General features: G+C 31.7%; 2 protein-coding genes across 4 annotated transcripts in view; both read left to right on the plus strand.

Moving 5' to 3' along the window:
* LOC140044926 (uncharacterized) overlaps positions 1 to 8,659 on the plus strand; it is a 46,118-nt gene extending 37,459 nt beyond the window's left edge. For 2 of the 3 annotated variants that reach the window (XM_072089627.1, XM_072089629.1), the window contains 9 exons: positions 371 to 557; positions 970 to 1,088; positions 3,004 to 3,210; positions 3,864 to 4,026; positions 4,672 to 4,843; positions 5,625 to 5,762; positions 7,052 to 7,168; positions 7,354 to 7,447; positions 7,672 to 8,659. In XM_072089627.1, coding sequence (XP_071945728.1) covers positions 371 to 557; positions 970 to 1,088; positions 3,004 to 3,210; positions 3,864 to 4,026; positions 4,672 to 4,843; positions 5,625 to 5,762; positions 7,052 to 7,168; positions 7,354 to 7,447; positions 7,672 to 7,937 — 1,463 coding nt within the window. In that variant the 3' untranslated portion in view covers positions 7,938 to 8,659. The remainder of the gene's footprint in view (positions 1 to 370; positions 558 to 969; positions 1,089 to 3,003; positions 3,211 to 3,863; positions 4,027 to 4,671; positions 4,844 to 5,624; positions 5,763 to 7,051; positions 7,169 to 7,353; positions 7,448 to 7,671) is intronic. The other variant, XM_072089628.1, reaches the window with a different exon arrangement.
* Positions 8,660 to 12,064: 3,405 nt separating this feature from the next.
* Positions 12,065 to 16,503, plus strand: LOC140044932 (uncharacterized). The gene is made up of 5 exons (XM_072089637.1): positions 12,065 to 12,495; positions 13,953 to 14,064; positions 15,096 to 15,212; positions 15,496 to 15,574; positions 16,202 to 16,503. Exons 1-5 carry the CDS (start codon positions 12,371 to 12,373, stop codon positions 16,291 to 16,293), a joined length of 525 nt encoding a protein of 174 aa, XP_071945738.1. The 5' UTR covers positions 12,065 to 12,370; the 3' UTR covers positions 16,294 to 16,503.
* Positions 16,504 to 17,738: the final 1,235 nt, after the last annotated feature.

Below are 17,738 nucleotides of genomic sequence, written 5' to 3' on the forward strand. Positions count from 1 at the left end.
ATATATGCATTTACAAAATACTAAGATATTAATTACAAATTGTTACTATTTCTTAATGTTAAAGAAAAAACTAATACTATAAATTATTGTAAACACAACATTTCATTAAAATATCATTTTTAACTTAAATATTGTTGAGCTGTAATTTTATGATGTACTTTTTTAATCATTGTGTATTTTTATATTGTTATTCTACATTTTATACTTTATTTTTATACGATATTTTTATACGATATTTTTATGTGATAAGTGAGCAAATGCAATTTCCAGTTTATTTGGACAATAAAAGTTATCTGTATCTGTATCTGTAACATGATAAACAGTACTGCGCAATTGAAATCAATACATGCATTGTTTTTGTTGTTTCCAGGTATGAATGCGACCAATGTAAAATCATCGAGTAGTAGCAAGTCAGCTAGCGGAGATAGTGGAAAAGCCAACAGAGCCCAGCACACTGATAAATCTAAAGGCAATTCTCTAACTGTTCAAGCACCCCCAACCTCAGTTCGTGGACATGGTCCATATTTTTTCATCGGTGGAGGAAATGGAGTTTCATTGTAAGATAAATTCTTTTAAACCTTCAAAATTAACCCTACAGTAAGTCCACGTTGTGGCTTACCACTCATTTCTATCAATTTAACTGCTTTTTATGGATAAAATGGAAATTGTCTTAGATAGTCTAGAATACACTACATACCAACAATAGCAAAATCTGTTGAATTTTAAAATGTAAACAAACCTACTAGTGAAAAAGTTTTATTTAATAATAAAATCGTTTTGGCTTCCTACTCTTTTTCAAAGCATGCTTGATGTCACTGTTCCCTGTACAATATTGACTGCAAGATACAGTATGGACCCATACAATCTTTATTAGGGGTGCCTTTTTCCTGAAGAACAAATGATTATGAATGTGATTTTTTTTGTTTTTAAAATTTCTCAATATCTTTATATGTATTTTATTGTTTTTAGAGTAGAAGAACCTTTGTTGTCTCGAGGATGGCGACGAATTCATGATAAAAACAGTGACAACTACCGGCTTCGCTGGGTTGAACTTAAATCACAGATCAATTATACAACTTTCAAAGCAGGTAAACATCAGTTATTTTAATGAGCATGCAAATATTTTGTAATTGTTTCTGATATCATTACCAGTTTGGGTGTTTGTATTTGAAGACTAATAACAACATATACAGACAACAGTACGTTAACATATACAGACAACAGTACGTTAACATATGCAGACAACAGTACGTTAACATATACAGACAACAGTACGTTAACATATACAGACAACAGTACGTTAACATATACAGAAAACAGTACGTTAACATATACAGACAAAAGTACGTTAACATACAGACAACAGTACGTTAACATATACAGACAACAGTACGTTAACATATACAGACAACAGTACGTTAACATATACAGACAACAGTACGTTAACATATACAGACAACAGTACGTTAACATATACAGACAACAGTACGTTAACATATACAGACAACAGTACGTTAAAGACCCCTTCCCTGCAATTTCGGACGTTTTTTGGAAAATAATACATATATATCACTTTAAAAACATTAAACCATGTCATTCCTTGTCTTAAATGTACGTTTTATGGTAAATTATGATAAAAAGTGAGAAACAATGCACTACCTAAGTAGCTCGCGGCGATCGACCTCTCGTGGACGGTCTTAGGCCTAGCCTAGCTAGGCTTAGTTTTGTAGGCCTAGCTGGTAAACATCGGTAACGTACGAACATCGTACGCTACCTATATACCTAGCCTGACGTTGTATAGTTGCTGCATTTATTGTCTTTCTATTTTTGCCAGACTCCGTTGATACAAATTGGGGAAAACCCGGTATTTTCGCTGAAAAGTTAGGAGTCTTCCATTTGTTTTGGCCTCACGATCGATCGAAAAGTGGGCGAATTACAGGTGAAAAACAAAAATATCAATCCGCGCGCAGTGCATTTTGGGATTTATAGCGGGCCGCTATAATTATTAGAATCGACTTATTTTTCACATTTTTAACCGTTTAAAGACGAAAAAAGTTATCGCAATAGGATCATATAGTATTATTTTTACATTAAATATAGTTTGTGATCTCAAATTAGATCTAAAAAACGTAGGGAATGGGGCTTTAACATATACAGACAACAGTACGTTAAAATATACAGACAACAGTACGTTAACATATACAGACAACAGTACGTTAAAATATACAGACAACAGTACGTTAACATATACAGACAACAGTACGTTAACATATACAGACAACAGTACGTTAAAATATACAGACAACAGTACGTTAACATATACAGACAACAGTACGTTAACATATACAGACAACAGTACGTTAACATATACAGACAACAGTACGTTAAAATATACAGACAACAGTACGTTAACATATACAGACAACAGTACGTTAAAATATACAGACAACAGTACGTTAACATATACAGACAACAGTACGTTAACATATACAGACAACAGTACGTTAACATATACAGACAACAGTACGTTAACATATACAGACAACAGTACGTTAACATATACAGACAACAGTACGTTAACATATACAGACAACAGTACGTTAAAATATACAGACAACAGTACGTTAACATATACAGACAACAGTACGTTAACATATACAGACAACAGTACGTTAACATATACAGACAACAGTACGTTAACATATACAGACAACAGTACGTTAACATATACAGACAACAGTACGTTAACATATACAGACAACAGTACGTTAACATATACAGACAACAGTACGTTTCAGCTAAGATTATACATTATATTATTACTGTACATTATAATAATTAAAATAATATTTTAATGTTTAATAAGTAAAAATAAATGTAACACTTAACAGATATTTCGCAATTCTAAAACACAATAAATAGGATAAATTCCATTGATTAAGAATGTTAAATGCAACATTTATGGTAGTATATCTTGTTCTTTATGATAACAATTATTTACAGGTGACCAATTGGTAAACAGAATACCAAATGGATATTTGCTGACGACTAAGACTGGTTTGTTTAACAGTCTCCGAGAGTATGAGCGTGTACTCGATAGAGTTTCAAGACCGAAATCACCACGCTCTATTCGTATGAATGACTTCTTCCCAGAATCCTTTGTGTTGGATCTTAAAGCAGACAGGGATGCATTCTTTGAAACTTTTAAAGGTTTGTTCTAAGTTCAAGTTCAAAAAACATTTATTTGTTCAACAATGGCATATTTTTTAACAGTGTAATATATAGGTGTGTACATATTTAAATAAAACAAGGCAATAAGCCATCATTTGGGGTCTTCTCTAGAAGAAATCAAGTTTCTTGTCTCGAGAAAGACCCCACAAACAATACAGATACATATAAACTAATACAATTTACTACTTAAAATAATAAATAAAACAAAAAAACGATGGAAGAAAAATAGATACATTCAGTGAACTACAATCATAATAATATTAAAATTAGTATAAAGAAATAAGATATTTGTTTAAATTTTTACAAAAATTATAAAGAGATTTCACTCTTCCCTTGTTCTAACTATTGTATAAAGATGTATGTTATTTTTAAAGAACCCATAATAAACATTTATTATTTATCTACAGTATACCTTAGCAAAAAATGTCAACTTTTTCAAAATGCATTTTAACATTTCGGAAAAGATTTCAATCTTTGGATATTTACACATCAAATTGGCTAATTTACAACATAAGATTACAATGTTACAATATAAGATTTTTTCTTGAGAAAACACACAAATTTCAGGTAGATCCCCAGGCGACCTATGATATTATTTTCTACAGCACTAAAATTTGTAATTCTTTATGCAGAAGGTGAGACCTGGATTTGTAAACCAAATGGTATGAATCAAGGCAAAGGTATCTACCTCGTACGTGACCTCAGTGAGTTGAAAGAAAAGTACAGTGATGTTCAAGCTGATAAACCTCCAAAAAGAAAGCTGAGACCACATGCTAATCAGAGATTGATTCAGAGGTAAATACAATGAAACAATGATGATTATTACATAGAATCTCTATTTAATGATCATGTATTTATTTAGAGAACAATAAGGCATAATGATTAGAAATTGGACTGTCAGGTGAGAACCTGTATGCACCATTTGTTTATGTCCTCAGAATAGAATGTTGCTTTGTCTTTCAAGAGAACTATGAAGCCAAAGCATAAGCCACATGTGCACAATAAATAATTAGGTTGCAGAACAGAAGCTGTGTGCCAGACAGGGGTCCACGTACAGAACACTAAAAGCAAAAAAAGAACTAATAGCATTATAGTGCAACACTAACAGTACACTACAAATGTAGGCCTACCTATAAGTTAGAATACTTAAATGCAATCAACCCTGATAAATAACTGGCTACACTATTCAGACAGTGAATGGTATCCTCATTTTCTAAGGATCATTAAATTAAGTGTTAAATCAGAAGATCTGTAAATTATATTGCATAGGTCATATTTTGATAGAATGTATATACAAAATATAAAAAGTATAGCTGCTGTAGAGTAATTACAAGTCAACTTTATACATTTAAGGTAATTTTATATTATAACAAAAAATACTTTAATACATTGTATGAAAGGATTCCACTTTAAATTGTAAAAACGTTTCACTACATATAGGTACATTCCGAATCCTTTGCTGTTGAATGGTAAGAAGTTTGACGTCCGATCATACATGTTGATAGCTTCCACCACACCATTCATTGTATTCTTCCATCAAGGTTATTGCAGGTTGTCTTGCGATAAATATGATCCAGATAGTCATGATTTGGCTCTACATCTCACCAATCAGGTAAGACACTAGCTTCACACATTCCATAATGCGTGATGGATACTTAGTACTTACTTACTGTTTTTTCAGAGGCAACTTTGATTCTGGCTTTTGTTGTTCCAGCTTTTGTTTGTATTAATTGTGATTTAATTACAGGTGCTTGACATGTATAGCATACGTATGCCACCACATAGAATATATCATCATCATGGACTATTGACTGACATGACTCTCCATTTAACTCTATCGTCTACCAGTGCTCTCTAAAGCTTGGTTCTTAGGTGACAACGCAAGGACGTAAGCGCAACGCAAGCAAATTGACCAATGACAACCATCAGTTCAGATAATCCATCTCTTATTATTGGTCAAATTACTTACGTTGTGCTTACAACCTGAGAACCAAGCTTAAGATAGCTTGTGATGTGGTTACTCTTTACTTTCCTGCTCTTATACCAGTGTATATCCTGCACAAATATGTCACACAATGACAATTGACTCAAGATCCATCTATAACATAATGTTAACAAAAACATGCGATAACAACTAGTGGTTGACATAAATTCATGTAGTGTTAGTTATTGATGAAAAGCAAGTTTTGTAACTTGAACATCATAGATTTGTTATGTTATTAAGCTGTTTTTAGGGGCTACTGCAGAATAATTGTTAAAGGGCAAAAGACGGAACAACATTGTTTTTGATCCATTTTCATCTACAATCTATACAAAGTGTAAGGTAATTTCTACCAACATGATACCATCTACAGTATTTATGATTTTAGATATCAATTTTATTTTATTTTTAGTATCAACAAAAGAAAAATCCAAGTTATCAAGATGTTAAGGAAGACACAGTGTGGAGTATGGAACGCTTCAATGAATATGTAAATTCATTAGCAAGTGAGAAAGGTCTTAGCAAGGACTGGGTTCTCAACTCATTCACAGTAAGTGAACTCTGAGAAAGGTCTTAGTAAGGACTGGGTTCTCAACTCATTCACAGTAAGTGAACTCTGTGAGAAAGTTCTGAGTAAGGACTGGGTTATCAACTCCTTCACAGTAAGTGAACTCTGTGAGAAAGGTCTTAGTAAGGACTGGGTTCTCAACTCCTTCACAGTAAGTGAACTCTGTGAGAAAGTTCTGAGTAAAGACTGGGTTATCAACTCCTTCACAGTAAGTGAACTCTGTGAGAAAGTTCTGAGTATGGACTGGGTTCTCAACTCCTTCACAGTAAGTGAACTCTTTGAGAAAGTTCTTAGTAAGGACTGGGTTCTCAACTCCTTCACAGTAAGTGAACTCTGTGAGAAAGTTCTGAGTAAGGACTGGTTCTCAACTCATTCACAGTAAGTGAACTCTGTGAGAAAGTTCTGAGTAAGGACTGGGTTCTCAACTCCTTCACAGTAAGTGAACTCTGTGAGAAAGTTCTGAGTAAGGACTGGTTCTCAACTCCTTCACAGTAAGTGAACTCTGTGAGAAAGTTCTTAGTAAGGACTGGGTTCTCAACTCCTTCACAGTAAGTGAACTCTTTGAGAAAGTTCTGAGTAAGGACTGGGTTCTCAACTCCTTCACAGTAAGTGAACTCTGCGAGAAAGTTCTTAGTAAGGACTGGGTTCTCAACTCCTTCACAGTGAGTGAACTCTGCACATACTTCTGCAAATCAAATTGACCTTTATTTCGTACATATTCCATTTGTTAGTTTGAATGGAGGTACTTCATGGTTTTTGTAGTAACATTTTGCATCTGTAAGGTATTATTCTTTTACTGATCCTTCTGGGCCCCCATACAAATCTTAATACAGTAGAATCCCTATTAAGGGAACACCGTCGGCACCCAAATAAGGTGTCTACTTAATATAGTTTACTCTAAATAGGGATTGGCTATATTGTTAATGTTAAAACATACTTCTCCACATTTGTTTCACAGGAAATAAACATTTAGGGTGTCCCCTGAATATGGGTCATGTCCAAAAGGAGGTGGTTTTTGTACTAAGATGCCTACTGTCTCAGGTTTTTTTTTTCATAATACCAGTTCATTGGTTCTTAGGTTAAAATCCTATTGGTTACAGTAAAACCAACATTAGTCCTCATTAACAACCTACACTACTTTATTTCCAAAGACAAGATGGAACATTAAAGTTACAAATTATTGTGTAGCATTCATTCCTGCTTTTAATAAATTGATCGACTTGCTTTATTGTATTATCAAACTAAAGTTTTGTTTGTTTAATTTCTTTCAGAAACAAATGATGAAAATTATGACACACTGTTTTCATGCTGTTAAGAATAAATTAGAATGTCGCTATGGATTCTTTGAATTATTGGGCTTTGATTTTCTTGTTGATACAGACTTCAATGTAAGTACATTACACATGATACAAGTTACAGAAAATACAATTATTATTAGCTGAGATGTTGCAGTATTTAAAGCAATTTCCATTGAATAATTATTCATGAATGTCCAACTAACTTATAAATATGCATATCCCCTACTAATGTGTTACTGATATCCATTATATATTATTCCTTGTTCTATTTTCAGATTTATGTTTTGGAGATAAATTGTAACCCAGCATTACACACAAACTGTGAGGTTTTGAAGCAACAACTACCACCAATGATAGAGGAAACATTAGGTTAGTGCGAGACTAGATGTATTTTAAAAAGAAATTTAAGTTTCAAATATTAAAAACACAAAAAATAATGCAGAGGTCAACTTAATTCCTTTTTGGTCTTTCAATTCATTTTATAAACTACATTATGAAAATGCTGCACAATATTGTCAAAAATATCTAAAATATAATTATGTCTATAAAATTACACTAACAAATATTTCAATTATTAATATTATAATTTACAGATATTGTTATTGAAGTATTTGAAAAGACGATGAAGCACAAAACAATAAATCCTATCCATTCAGTGAGGAGGTTTATACAGCTGTACAATACAGACACTAAAAGAGTTTCTTCTAGTAGACCAAAATCACTAAGTCCAACTAGACCACGTCCTACACCGATGTCACCGGTCAAGAAGAAACAAGCGCCACCAGCGCAAGCCAACCAACAAACACCACCGAACAAAGCTAAAGAAAGAACCAAAAGTACAACATCATTAAGAACATGAACATATCATCCATGTTTGTTGATGTTATCTGGTAGAGGCATTATTATTGTAATACAGTATTAGGAAATTTGGGCAACCTCCGTATCTGTATGGGTAAAATTTCACATTTTATCACACATTCTGTGTAGCTTGACTTGAGAATAAATAACAAATGTTGACTAGGCCTGGGCTAGATATGTTGGTAAACATAGAGGCCTAGGCTAGATGCGTCGATGAACCCAGCCTAGGCCTATCTCCTACATATATTTAGCCCTCTAATGGTACGTAAAATGATTTTTCCCAAATGAAAAAAGCTACAAATTCAAACATATCCATATATGTGTTGTCAGACAGATTCGTATGCGTATACGTAAGCTTGCCCAAACTCTCCTGTAACTTACTCCTCAGAACTCACAACTATACTATATACCAGGTTTATGCTTGCATTAAACACTATTTATATTACTGTGACATACAAAATGACATTGAAAAATAATCAATCTTGATCAATGAAAATGATTTCCATTTGTTTAATTAAGAAACAAGATTATTATACAATACAAAGAATATAAACAGAAATATTGTAAAGTGATCATGACAATTTTCTTTTAAAACATATTTCTAATGCCATCTTCATTGTTCTTGCCAGTTTTGCTAGTTTTTTATTTTAACAGTTTTATACTTTTACATTTGTTTCTTTATCCTAAATCTGCATTATATGCTGCATAATTATTATAAGCTGCATAATTATTATAAGCTTCATGATTGTGTAGCACTGCAATATAATTAATAAGTTTAGAATGTTGTTTCAATATTTATGCCAACATCTATTCATATATAAAGCATCATTGGTAAGTGTATCATTCAGTAATATAAAAAAACAAAACAAAAAAGCTTTTTACATATTATGTTATTAAAATATAATTTTTATAAATTCTTTCAAATGTCCATAAAGGCAACATTTAACTTTGATTATTTAGTTGTAGTAGAATATTACTACTACTAGCCCACATCTTTTTCTCTTTATTTTTTTATGAGGTAATATGAGAGAACAATTTGATTCTGTTTGTTTTTTAATATATTTTTATATTAATTATCAATTCAATCTCTATTGAATTTAAATAAGTTGTAGTTGTGTAGGCTTATAGATATTATTCAATAAGTTAAGTGTGAATAGGTATAGCCAAATTGTTAGATAAACACATTACATATTGGCTTGAAAATGTATTGATCATTCCATATAATTGTGCAATTATTTGCTAACTTCTTTGAAGTGATAATTTAGGAAATAAAGCATGTTATTGTAAACAAATTTTAACTTACTAAAGTCGGTTTTAAAAAATAATTGTTGTAGGCTAAAATGCATGGTGAAAATATGCAATATTTTAATTAATGTATTTGAACACTAACAGTTTGATGTCTTGTTATACAAGTTATTATTTATTTTTGTGATACTTGTAATTGATGAGTATGTGTGTCTGCAACTAATCCTTGTTACAAACTGAAATATGAATTAGCTTTTTTATGACTGAATTTGTTTATTAACTGGTTCCTAATCTTAATGTATGTCTGTGACGTTGGTTCACCCTTATTTCCATACCGTATAGAGTAGTAGATCAATTCAAATATTCTTCTTTTATTATAATGCAGTATTTAATGTCCTGGTTCTTTTCTTTTCTACTGAATTGTTTATAGAATAGTCATAAATATGTGCAATTATTGTGTATATAATTATGTGTGTGTGTGTGTGTGTGATAATTATAGGAAAGCCCTCCATTCTCTGTTTGCTTGTATGGTAATTCTGCAATAAATAGCAAAAATATATCTTATTGTTTATTTAACATTTGTGAGGTTTTTACACCCAACATAGAAACAAAAACATTCACAAACATTGTAAATATCCTACGAGAACTTTGATGGGTAATATATTTTGGTTACCAAAAATGCACATTTTTATTTAACAAAAAATATGAAGGCCACAGATATCCTGTGATACCATATAAGATGGTACAAAGTGCAATGGGTATGGAAGATTATTACAATGATCATAGCAAAAAGGGTCTAACAAACAAACAAAATATATACACTGAAACATACATATAATAAAATGTTCATACAAATTTAAAAATCAAGACTACAAATAATGCTAGACAATAAAACAAATATTAAACAAGAAATATTTCTTACAAAAAAACGGCGCTCCACTTTTTGGGTAACAATTTTAATTATTGGTTTTTTTTTATTGACTTTTTATCCAATTTTTTTGGATTAAAAGTCAGTAGTAATCATTTTGTTTAACGTAAATATAGTCTGAAAGTGAAAACAAAAACATCAATTTAACTTTCCGAACACACTGCTCAGACTTTTCAGCACATTCGCATAAAATGTATGTTGTTAGCTCAGTGATCACATTGTTTAACATTAGCATAACATAGCCAGGAACGTAACCACCACGCGAATTGTTCACCGAAAATACGCCTTTTTCACGATACGGAAGCGCCAACCATATTATTTTCAGAGGCCAACTTACAAATTCATAACTCATTAACGGACAGTAATTATGGACCTACTCTTTGCTTTAAACTGTACTAGATTAGCCTATTATAAAAGCTGTTTGGACTTGCATATTTGTACTATTGTACTAAGTGCTAAGACGATGTTGAAAAAAAATACCTTTGTGGGGTGTCAAAATGCTATTTGACCCCCACGATTTATTTTGGGAGGTCAGTTGCCCACCCCAGATTAAAGGTTTTAAACTCCACACATCGTTTTTCAAATCAAATATTAAAATTAGAATACCCAAACACGTTTGTAATGTTTTTTAAACATTTAAATTCTATAAACTACAATAATATACATTCTTAACGTTTTAAAATAAATGTTCTATTATCCAAACAATATTGCGTTCTTTATACGTTTAAAACCGTTTTCAAAATACGTTATTTTAACGCTTGACGCTTACGTATGATAACACACTTTTTTCAAAACTAAACAATACGTTCTGATATCGGAAGTGAACGGGTGATTATTACACATAACTGACAATACGTGTCGTAATTCAATAAAACTCTTTTTTGTGTCTTGTAGTTTTGCCAGAATTCTGACCAGTGAACTGAATATTATGTTTAAAAGAAGTAGTTGTGTAAAGAGAAATATGTTGGTTTGTGGTCCGAGTCAAATGGATCGAATTTGAAATATTTGAAAATTATAAATAATATTCAAATTGAGATGGAATGAGTGAGAAAAAATCATATTCATTTATTTCCTGAAAAAAGAAAGCAATGGATTGGAATGGGATAGCGGAGGGGAGGAATCTAGGAATCTTATCCATCCATCAGTGTCAAGACGACGATACGCGTGCGACATAGACAACACCTTTGCTGCTTATGGCGCCCCATAAAGTACCATCTATCATAAACAGCGCCGCTCAACTTTATTCTACCACCACCAGTTTGTGGTGCGTAAACAACTTACATAACATCAAAGATAGTGGGCGCTAGTTCCGTTTCGCACCTGTTTTTATTTCGACTTCCTTTTGACTCCAAATTGTTAAGCAACTTATTGTGAATACCACATCTTAAAATTGGGCCTCATAAGTACTTTTATGAAGAAGAATCACATAAAAAGTAACAAATAAATCCTTAAATTGATGATTTTACAAACATGTTTCTCGCATACCGTTCGCCGCGAATTTAGCATACTCGAAGTTCAATATTTTTGTTTCTATGGAGCGCCAAAAGAGCAACAACAATAGATGGTTAAAACCTCAGTGGAATGCGTCTTCTTTTAATGCATTTATTATTGAAATACACGTTTAATTTTAATATATTTTGTCAATAAAAATGCTGTAACATTTTACTGCTAATAATTTGCTGTTGTCAAATAGCAACCAACCCTAGGCCTAAGAGTAAGACTATTATTTAGATTAAGGTATACCCCTACAGTACATGTAATATGATGATAAATTTGTCGATTTTCATTCCTAAAAGCTCCTGCAAAAACCATGTACAGTATCAACAGTAATATTTTTGTTGCATTGACATTGACAAAATATGATAAAATTAAACGTAATTTTCACCAATAAATGCATTAAATATACGAAATTTACTGAGTTTTTAGCCCTCTATTATGATTGCTCTTTTGGCGCTCCATAGAAACAACAACATTGAACATGGAGTATGCGAAATTCACGAACCGATGTGCGAGAAACACGTCTGTAAATTCATCAATTTAAAGGATTTATTTTTTACTTTTTGTGTGATCTCCTTCGTAAAAGTATTTTTGAGGCCTAATTCTAAGGTGTGGTACTCACGATAAAGTTACTTAACCAATTTTGAGTCGAAATAAACGACAGGTGCGAAACGGAACTAGCGCCAGATAGTGTAACATTTAACAACCTGAATCTGAAAACGTACAACAGCAGCAGTAGTACTAAAAATCAAACAGTTTCAAGAATGACGTATTTTAAGGTTTTAACAGTCGTGGTGGTTTTGTTAGGCATTTGGCAGTTGTCTAGTGACGCTTTTATGATCAAGCCGTTCAAACTCAATTCTTTGCATGCTTCATGTCATGTAAATTGGTAGGTGGTAAATGCAATTGGGTAGGCCAGGCTATATATACCTGACGGAGGCTGTAGAGTGTCTTATGTAAACTTTAAAGTCATGTGATAATGATTGTGCTTGTATAGTGTGTTGCTTGTGTGTGATCTCTCAATATAGAACATGTACTAAAAACTATACTCAATTAAAGGTAAAGTCCATTGAATAGGAAATTTAATGTTGGAGATAGCAACACATTAGATTGAATTTAAAATTGCGCAAGGAATCCTATCCTTGAACAATTTTAAATTGTGCAATGATTTTTGTTACATATAAAATGACCTGTGAGTAAGTTAGATCATGGATTAATGAATATTCATTAATCCATGGTTGGATGGAGCATTGAAACAATTTTTTAGTCATTGAAAGGGGTCAGTCTGATTTAACCGGAAACAAACCGAAAACAAACCGAAAACAAAATAGAAAAATCTAAATACCAAAAACAAATTTGTATAATATTGTATGTCGCCCTCTACTGATTTAAAACAAAATTATACAAATTTGTTTTCGGTATTTAGAATATTTTATTTGTTTTCGGTTTGTGGTTGTTTTCAATTGTTTATGGTCGTTTTCGAGTAATTAGACTGACCGATTAGACTGACCAATTTTAAGTGGTGGGTATGACAAAATACAATGCATCAGTGCCAACTCAAGGCTTTTCACCTACGGTATTTATTAATGCAGTGAAATTGGAAAAGATTACATGCTGGGGCGTTTTATTTTATAGCTATCCTATGTACCTAATTGTGTTTTAATCACACATACAGCAACTCCCAGCATACAGTGGGAAGTTGGTGGACATTTTGTGTGAATTTCATTTAAGGTCTGCAACATTTTTCAGTGGCCAATGAGTGAGACAAAATAAATTGAAAATTTACATAGCGTATTTTCAACCTTTTTTCTTTATTACTTTTGTGGTTGATGATCCCTTTTCACATTTGTTGTTTTCACATTTATGGCCGTTTTCACATTTGGGGGTTCAACAATCTATTTAGAATTAAAATAACATCCTATATGTATAATTTTCCACTGAATATAGGCATTCTGTGTTAGCTTTTATCGACCATAAAATATACAGTAGTAACAGGATAACATGAGCTATGCTCAAATCAAATAATTATTAATAATATTGTTTTTTCTTCAAATTGCCAATTTCAAAATAATGTTTTTTCTGAACATTTTTATGGATGTGTGATACAGTATATACCCGAGACCTAAAAAATTGTCCCTCCATGAGTGAGTGAAACTTGCATATTATTATTATTATGCGTGAAAAGTACAGTATGAACACGTACCTGTAGAAACAATATTATATAGTGTATTAGACTACATTTACAATACAATTGTTTATGTATGTATGCATTTTGTACCTGTATTAATAGAAACTACATTTTCTGACAAATATTTGATGAATATTAGCTATACTATATTTCCACAGGACATTTGGAATAAATTGTTCTGATGTGCAGAATAAGTTGGTCAACCAAGTAAACAAATGGAGCGGCCGAACATATTGTCCAGATAACAAAGGAGAAAAATGTTTGTATGAGGTATTCATTATTTTTCAATATCAAGTTTTTTTAAAAGGGATGAAGGGGGAAGGAGATGTAGGGGCCTACAGTAGCTTTATTTCAAAATGGATTAAAAATAGGCATGTTTTAAAACAAATTTTTATGTCTCGTTATTGCACTTTCAGATTTACTAACATTCTGCGCTGAGTGTGAAAATGTTCATGTGACACAAAAATGCTCAAAATGTCTGGAACTTGCTCTGCATTGAATTAAAATTGTAATAGTTTATGTAACTTCTTTGCAATTTATATATTAATTGTCTTTTGTCACCCGTAACGGCGGAGAAAATTTGTACAGTAATTAAGTTTGATTTTGTTTAATCCTGTCACAGGTTTTGTTGTGTTTATCTGTACGGATCACTATAAAATTAATACTCTCATTACTAAATATCCACAAATGTAAAACACATTTGAATTGCAACAAAGTTACTAAACTATTACAAGTGGCAATGTTACCGTCATTATTTTATTAAAAATGTGTCTACAAATAATAATTATTAGGTTGATCAGTCTATTCATTGATTTGTGCTGATTGTGTGTATAATAGCAATTTGCATACAAATACAATTGAATTCAAATTACATAGACCCAATCATTTTTAACTGCACAACTTGTTGCTGGTAAGATGAGCTTTAATATTATCACTATTCAATACCTTGTACCTCCATGTTTTGTTTTTTTTTTGGAAATTGAGTTTGTGTCAGGGGTATGTATCATGCACAAAATGGTGACAAGAGCTACAGGCAATCATAAAGCAGAACATTGTGTTTTTAGATGCCTATACAATTCAAGAGTTTGAATCGTACATACAAGTTTTTGAAACAACAACAGATTTAATTTAGAAAAAACGTCAGCAAAGCCTTTTAATTTATGTCATTTTTATGTGAAATTATTCAAAATACTTTATTTAAATTTTGTTTAGATTTTATTGGAATATGTGTTTTTTTATAGCAATGTTAGATTTGCAGATTCGATTATATAATAATTGCAGTATAAATTATTTGTTACCAGATTGTTAAGAAGAATATGACGAACTTAGACACAAAGCATACAACACCTTCTAAAGGTTATGTTGATGATCAATTCTTTGCCTTCTATCAAAACTCATCTGGTATCTGTCTTACAACGGTAAAAGCTTTTCATGTTTTCTTTGTATAAAGTAGAGAAAGAACAGCAGTTCAATAGCTATCAATACATAATAATTGGATCAATATTATAAACTCGTATTTTAGAATATGGCTACCCCGTACCCTTTTTCATACATTGCAACATACATAAACATTGATAATACTCACAATTGCATTGTCAACACAGATGCAATTTTGAGGTCAATGGTTCGATTTTAACTAGATTGTGTAAAACAATTTTGTTTTTCTTTTAATTGCATTCCTTTGTATTTTTGGATGTTCAGGGTTATTCAACATCTGAAACTGTTTATGCTGTACTGGACAAAGGAACCAATTACTGTGACTTGCACAACCTAATTACAGGTACATTAAATTATTACACCCACTCTCGTAATTTTTTATATGGTTACAAATTTTCTTAATCATGAGAAATATACTTTTGAAACTGATCACAACTGAAGAAATTCAGCTCTCTCTTGCAAAACAAGCATTTAATGTTGTGTCTCTGACAATATTTCATAATATATGTGGATTAGTTTGGACTTGCCAAATGACAAATTATAAAGTGGGCTTGTACTAAAGTATTTAAACATTTGGGAGGTCAATTTATTCTATAAGAGTTGTTTGGTTACTGCAACATGGAAAAATAGTGATAATGGGTATAAGCAGCTGGATATTGATGCCTCTTCTTCTGAATTTGATAGTGGTTTTTTTTTTTAAATCTACATAAAACGATTACTGTACATACAAACTCCTTTCATTGTGATGTAGTATACAAAACTAATGTATTTGTATCTATAGATTGTACATACTGTGTACAGTGGTATTTATATTTATTAACATTTCTCTTGATTAAATATGTCTTTATAATATGCGAGAATTGGAATTCCTTCTTCCCCATAGGGCCTGTGCTTCCACGTCTTGGACGTCTTAAGTACCCTAACTTGCTCCTTTTCCAATTTCAATTGCCATGGTTTTCTTTCTATTTAGGTTCTGGACTTGACAAAGTACCAAAGTATACCGAAACAACAAATGACAATATCTGTACTCAGTATTCATCTGCCGATTGTGATGTCTACTAACATTATCATTTGACAGTGACAATCTGTAGTATTCAAATTACATCATTGTCACCAGCAGCACAAATTATCCAAATGTTTCAGTTATAAAATATGATATCAATACAATAACCAGTGCTGCTGAGGTTGTAGTGAGTTGGATTACTCAGATCTATGATTGCACACTCTGAATTGCATTGATGAGAATATCAAACTATTTTAATTCAATATAAATTTTTAAAAAAAAAAGAACTTGGCACATAAAACTACATAGACTAGATACAAACTTCATTTTCCTAATCACTGAATGAATCCAATATATGTTAAAGAAGTGACTTTTATTGATGACTTGTATTGCACTGTATAAAGTCAAAGTGGTGACTTTTATTGATGACTTGTATTGCACTGTATAAAGTCAAAGTGAATTTATATTCTATTTAGTACTAATGTTTTTTTAATGTAATTTCTGTTGGTAAATGTTTCATAATCATTTTTATATTTTTTCAAGAACATTTTGAGCAATAAATGAATTAAATCATTTAATAGATTTGTTGAAATCAAAGCAATAAAACTATTGTGCAAATCATATTCCGTGTTTTTAATATTTCTTTGTCTTTCTATGAATTCATAACAGAATGCATTTAATATTAACAAATGTATCATTGCTATATAATATCTACTCTACAGTACATACATTTTTTGCATACTGCTGATTATTACAAATTACGATGTAAATATGATTTTTTTTATTGAACTATGTATCATGAAGGTAGCCCATCCAGCAAAGCTGATCATTGGGCCAAAGTTGGGAAAGTAGAGTAGCAGTAGATTGCAGAGGAGCAGTCTAGTGAACCAGTTGAAAGTAGAGTAGCAGTAGATTGCAGAGGAGCAGTCTAGTGAACCAGTTGAAAGTAGAGTAGCAGTAGATTGCAGAGGAGCAGTCTAGTGAACCAGTTGAAAGTTATGCCTAACTTTCTAAGGTTATTTGGTTACAATACATTTTTATCCAAATACTGTACTTATTATTTCAAATTACAGTATTTGTTTTACCTTTTATACAATGAACAAACATAAGTTAAGTGTTTAAAGGTTATGACCATTTCCTAAATCTAAAAAAAAAATAGGTTGCGAAAGTTAATTCAGCAACTATTAGAAAAAAATGGGGAGGTGTATGGTATTTAGAGACTATATTATACAGTAAAAAATCCCAAAATACACCATTTTCCATTTCGGTCTTTTTTTTTAATTTTTATTTTTTTATTTCTTTTGAGGAGGGTGATCCATCCAGCAATTGCTGATCATTAGGGACCCTCAGAGGTTTACAAGACAAAACATAAAAAAAGTCTTATTACAAGTCTTTGGGAGTGGAGTTGTAATTTTGTCCTTAGAAAAAATCCTGACATGTGACGGGACTTGAACCCAGGACCCTTGGAGTGGTAGCCAAGCATCATAACTACCAAGCCATTAAT

This window comes from Antedon mediterranea, chromosome 3, assembly GCF_964355755.1.
Source record: "Antedon mediterranea chromosome 3, ecAntMedi1.1, whole genome shotgun sequence".
Classification (NCBI taxonomy): domain Eukaryota; kingdom Metazoa; phylum Echinodermata; class Crinoidea; order Comatulida; family Antedonidae; genus Antedon; species Antedon mediterranea.

What these genes read in the sequence shown, in the direction of transcription:
- LOC140044932 (XM_072089637.1), top strand. Translation starts at nt 12,371, where the DNA reads ATGACGTATTTTAAGGTTTTAACAGTCGTGGTGGTTTTGTTAGGCATT. An exon ending in GAGAAAAATGTTTGTATGAG is followed by an intron (nt 14,065 to 15,095) that starts GTATTCATTATT and finishes ATTTGTTACCAG; the next exon opens with ATTGTTAAGAAGAATATGAC. An exon ending in CTGGTATCTGTCTTACAACG is followed by an intron (nt 15,213 to 15,495) that starts GTAAAAGCTTTT and finishes TTGGATGTTCAG; the next exon opens with GGTTATTCAACATCTGAAAC.